Here is a 6,000-nt window from a genome sequence, read left to right on the forward strand (position 1 = left end):
CACCATAAATTGTATTATACTGCATGACATGATCGGTATAAGCCAAAATCAGTTTTGGACACATAATCAATTTTTTTTAACTGCACTGTGTAATTACCTGGCCATATTTGTGCTTCTATGCCAACTTTTGTAGTCCATGGCATCACCATAAAACAAAAGTGTTTTCTTTTGTATACTGAACTATATGTTTTTATTTAGAGACCCTTAAATTGTAAAATGATTCACAATGTGCCTTAAGGTTTGTCAAATATCAAGGCACGTAGTATAGCATTTTTACCTTTACAATACGAAATGTGAATGCATAATACAATGGTACCTTGGAAAGAAATAGGGACAATAGCAGATGCAGCATTACAAGAAGAGATTCAAGTTTCAGTATCCACCCCTTAAGTTCATGCCTCAGTCTCAAAATATAAGAGGATAAATTAGTGACTCTTGGACAGTGTACAGTAAGATTTTACCATTTAAAGAAATAATACAATACAGAGATTCTTTTAACAATAGTTGCGTATGGTTAACTTTGAGACAACTGACAGCCAGCCATTGAGGGGATGATAAGAAACACATTTGAGTTACTCAGTAGACAGATAATATATCTAAGGAATATGCTATCAACTGGTATGAGCCTAAGAACTTCCTGCTTGGCGTTCAGCCACTTACAGAGATTTCTGCATAGGTTTGCACTGGGATGAAACATAATGCACCTTCATTCTATTAGCAAACTAAACCATAAAGAATCCAAAGCAAAAGGTCATTAAGGACAATTCAAGTCTACAAAGAACAAAAGGTTCCATCCTTTTCAGGTGGAAACTCAAAGGATATTATTTCTATAACCATCAGCACATACAAAAATGCCTGAATATATAAGCAAATAGTGTATAATGCCAATACAAGTTATGATATGAAACAGCATTTCCACGTCATTTATACTTTTATAATACTGTAATAATGATTAAATAAAGTTGTTACCGGCTAAACTTTTACTCTTACCTCTGATTTCCATACAATGTATGAGTGACTGATGTGGCTTTGTACTTTTTTCTGCTGTAACCACTTTCTTGGAGAAAAGATGCTGTTGGTACTACCACTAGGGGTGAGAGTCAGAGGGCTACGAGCCAGGAAGGGCAGGTCCCATGCAGTGTTCCTCTTGATTCCTTTAATATCATAGTCGAAGTGAAAGGTAGTAGAGGGGGATTTCTCCAGTGGAGTTGTCGGGGTTGAAAATGAACCATGTGGCAATGATTTTTGCTTGAGCCTCATAGACCTGGCTGGAAGCAGGTAGTCAGTTGAAGTTATATTCGTGCTTCCTGACACAGGATAATCCTCTGCATCTCTCCATTTGCTTGCATGCAATGAGGTACCATTGCTGGAGTCTTCATGCAGTACAGGTGCGGGTCCATTATCTTCGCAGCTATAATTGCGAATAATGGCAGGGTCCAAGCTGCGTGTCTGACGCAGACGGTTTTTAGAGATGGATTTTGCCGTCGGAGATGAGCACGAGAATACGCTGTTTAACAAATTTTGTCCGGACATTTTTTTTTTTGTTTAGTCTTTACTCTTTTTCTTTCTCTCTGTGAAGTAAAGCTTCCACACTCCACTCTGGAGAACTGTAGACTCCACAGATGTTCTGTCAGATGAGAGCAATGCCAGCAGGCTTCAAGTGAGATTATTCCATCGTGTCCTCCCAGAACAGCATGCTTTCCATAAAGTCTACATCTAATGAACAACTACTAAAAGGAGTACAAAAGCTGCACAGGAGTTTTACTTTCCCCAGTTTGGATATCCTCGGTCACATTCCTATATTCATTTTTATAAGCCTCAGTGCAAGAATCCTTCAGGAGAGCTCGCTTACAAAGCATAAGAAGGGGAGGGAAGGACAGAAAGACGCTGGGATTCTGTCTCCTAACACAGCTCTCCCAGTCACTCCTCCCAGCACTACTTCAGCAGTCAGCTGTGCAATGACCTCTCTCTCCTCCGTTACCTGTATGTCAAGTTAGAATGCCACTATGGAAAATAGCATAACTGTAACTAAATTGTTGGCACCATACAAATTGGTGCAAAATACAACAAGGCAATTGTATCTGATTTTGACCAGATTTGTTTTGGAATTGAACAATTTCATTGAATTCTGTATTTCTTCTAAACATGTAATAAATTAACTACTAATGTGTCCCCACACACTCTATTACTGTCAGCACTATTTATACTGTGCCATATTGTACATGGACACAACACCAGCTGCTGACACCCAACTAAATTTACAGTAGAAACTTTAAAGAAGTGTTAAAAAGCTCCAGTATAGGACTATAGGTATATCACATGAAATACAACAATGCACCACAAATAGATATGTTTTTTTTATCTGCTGACTACCTGACAGTACTTACATATTTACATTGGATAGCACTGAAAATGGAGACAGGTTGCTTTCAATTACCCAAAACATTTATCACTCTAAGCACAGAATTGGGGCAATTGAGTGTATGTAGTTTTCCCCTGTGGAAATGTTTTTTGCTTGGTAACTTTACAGTAGCCTGGGGCTAACTAACAAATTCTACAGCATATAAAGTTGCAGAGGAGTTTCTGTGACATAATAAGCAATTTGCTATCTCAGTTTTAGAGCAGTTAAAGATAAAGTGTTAGATCAGTCAAGGGGGGAGGGTAAAGAGTATGAATATGAGTTACAGAGATTAGTTTAGTGTTTACTGACATGTTCTTCATAGCAAAATATTGTTAGAAAACAAAAAAAATGATTATTTAATTAGGATATAATATTTTGCTGGGTACAAAAGTAAAACTGTAGCATGTTTCAAGATAATAACAAGAGGCTGTAAAACGGGAAATCCTCTAGTGCTTACTATAGATAGCTGTGTCTTTTAAGAGTCCAGACTTTGTGGCTTACCCCCTGATCGGAGTGTATAATAGCACATACCAAATTTATCCACCAGCACTGTATTGGTAAAGGCAATCTCATTGGATTTCTACTAATGTGACGTTAAGTGGCCTCAGTAACACCATCTTGTTTACAACAATTGCCAGCTACATAAACAGTACTCAAAATCTTAAAGGGGTATTCTTATCTGGCCATTCACATTAAATTTAAATGATCTGCTATATATACATTTCTTCAATCACGTTATTAAAAATATTTACCGGTGTGAGGATAATGTCCATAAATAAAGCTATGCTTTTCATTAGAAACAAGATAGTTGTCCTTAGATATGACCATCCCACACTCTTCCAGCAGTTGCCAGTCATGCGCTATTCAGTGCTGACTGACAACATGGCGACATTTCTGGCAAATTATCTTCACATAGGTTGCATTTTTTTTTTATAATATCCAATTTAAAAAATGTATGTATATGGCAGATGAAGTAAATTAAATGTCAATACCCAGATGAGAATACCCCTGTAATGTGTAGACTATGAAGCCAACCAGAGCTGGTCATAGAGGAAATAAAACATGCCAGATTCTTCTTCCAGATTTCTGCGGGTAGGTTCCCTTGACTTTGAAAAGATATGCGAAGTGTAAAATGTGAATGAGCACTGGAAGATTTTAGATTTTTCTACTGTGATAGGTTGCATGCGATCTATTCAGAATCCATTTACCCAATTTCTCTTCACATAAATATCAAGAGGTTTGCATGCTTACTGAAGGACTGCATATTTGTGTACATGACTCACAATTACTTGGCAGTTACCCAATATATGTACAAGGCTTAAGATATAACTATGGTCAAACAATACAAAAGGTTCACATAGACAGGTTAAAGGGGTAGACCATGATTTTTATTGATGGTCTATCCTCAGGATAGGTTATTAGGCTATAAATACCCGATTGGTGAGGGGCCTGGCAAAACACAGGGCATGTAGTTGAAAGCTCATGGCTCCATGTCATGCGCCATAACTGGAGACAGCTCCGAAACACTTCAATGATCAGCTGATTCCTAATGCCATTGTTCCCTAAATTAACACAGATAACTAAGCTGTAACAACAAATCAGCTCTCTTTTAATTGAATGGGAGTCCAAATGTAGTTACCACAGGACCAGATCCTAACTAAGCTGATATTGAAGACTTGATTTGATTTTGAAGACTTTTTTTTATTGCTACCACTCACTACAATGGAAAACCCCTTTAACCTCTTCCTGCTGGAAGCATTCTGAGCATTAATGGACCAAAGAAAAAATTTTAAGGCAATTTTAATGAATAGTACATCTTTTATAATGATAAAAAGGGCATTTATTCTAACATCTACCAAAACATTATTATTAAAGCTAAGTTACATCCACAAAAAGCCTGAGGTTCTCAAGCAGAATATTTTTCCCATGCATCCCACTTATTTTTTTGGAACCCCTTCTTCCTTCTGTCCACTGTGGTATTATCTCTTCCACACACACACTGCCATTGACATGATGTAAAGCAAAAACCATGCCATATTTTTGAATTGCTCTGTGATCCAGTTACTGATGCGAACATGCCCTTTGTACACAGCAGACAATATTTCACATTGTGGCTGCTCAGCCCCATCAGGCTAGCCATATCTCCCTATGCAAATAATAGCTGCCATTTTAGAGGCTGATTCAGCTATTTAGCCCTCCCAACATTGTTCCTTTCACCGTCATTTTGATCTACCTCTCAGTAGTTTCAGGGTACATGCACACTTCATATAACTTCTCGCTTTGGCAAAATCTGGCAAAAAATCCCCAGGGAACTAACATGTAATAAATCTGGATCTACCACAGTTTGGCCATAAACTGTGAAGCAAAGTTCTTCTCTCTCATGGAGAGATAAAATCCCCTCTTGATCTGCAACATATACGAAGTCAATTTATCTATGTAAAAAACTCTGCACGGTGTACAAATACACTTTTAAAATCATGATAATAATGATCTCAATGTTAATGTGTAATGCAGTAGATTTTACACAGATCTGCTATAATTCCATATTGCATACATTAAGGCATCATTTATTTTATAAATGATACCTGATATATTGACTTTGCTAATTATTTCATGATCTGTTTATGGGATGTATTTCTTTAACAAACAGAAAAATATGGCGACACGAATAGTAAGTGGACATATTCTGAATTTGAAAATCCACATAATTTCAAAGGCTCTATTTACTTGTTAATAATACTATAGTTTATTTTGACGGCAGAAACACTTGTACAAAGCAGTATGTGTGTAAATTCTAGGGCCAGACTTGCAGAAAAATGTTAAAAAAAAACTGCCTGTAACACTTTTTATGACTCTAATGTAAGGAATACAATCTAGCATTTTAACATGTTAAAATGAGGAAAAAAAAGTAAGGCTTTAGTGTTTCAATCAAGCACAAATATTTCTTCAACTATCAGTGAGATCTAAGAAAGTAAATAGATTACTATACTGACATCTACTGATTATGAAAAGTCGCATTTTCAAGTAACAAGATGCATTCTTATATGATGGGGCACATTTATCAAACAATGTGTTGTTATACCTTGTGAAAACAGATAATGCATAACATTAGATAAGATCAGGTATCCTGTGAATAGATAGTTCCTAAAATAAAAGATTTATCAGGAGCTCCTGCTACATTTATCTTCTGAGAGTTAGGAAATGATCATAGGGCTAGAGCTGCATTTAGCTTTTAGCTGAACTGAACCTCAATATAAACAAATAAAGCAACTTGTACATTTCAAATATTTGGCACTTTTTCAATACCGTGAAGAAACTTTCAGCGCTCGAGTCTCATTTATCAAATGAGGTAATGTGGAGGTAATGTTTTGTGTCCAGCTATAATCTGCAAAGCTTTCAGGGTTTATTAACCCCCTCCAGTGGTCATTTCATGTAGTGTACTTTTAGAGAATTTCTCCATGTACCAATGTACCACTGTGACTGTTTTCAATCTTATCTACACCCAGCCTGCGTTCTGCAGGCCTCTTTGTATAATCGGAAGTGATCTCCACCAGGTAAGGCCAGTTTAGACAAGGTCTAATCTGTTGGAGATTTTAGCT

At 36.8% G+C, this 6,000-nt stretch overlaps 1 protein-coding gene across 1 annotated transcript in view; it reads right to left on the bottom strand.

The window, feature by feature from the left end:
• ARHGAP6 (Rho GTPase activating protein 6) overlaps positions 1 to 1,844 on the bottom strand; it is a 381,778-nt gene extending 379,934 nt beyond the window's left edge. The window contains exon 1 of the mRNA XM_072135934.1: positions 991 to 1,844. Within this exon, the coding sequence (XP_071992035.1) occupies positions 991 to 1,533 (543 nt within the window). The 5' untranslated portion in view covers positions 1,534 to 1,844. The remainder of the gene's footprint in view (positions 1 to 990) is intronic.
• Between the last annotated feature and the right edge of the window lie 4,156 nt (positions 1,845 to 6,000).

This window comes from Engystomops pustulosus, chromosome 2 (assembly GCF_040894005.1).
Source record: "Engystomops pustulosus chromosome 2, aEngPut4.maternal, whole genome shotgun sequence".
NCBI classification, from domain to species: Eukaryota; Metazoa; Chordata; class Amphibia; order Anura; family Leptodactylidae; genus Engystomops; species Engystomops pustulosus.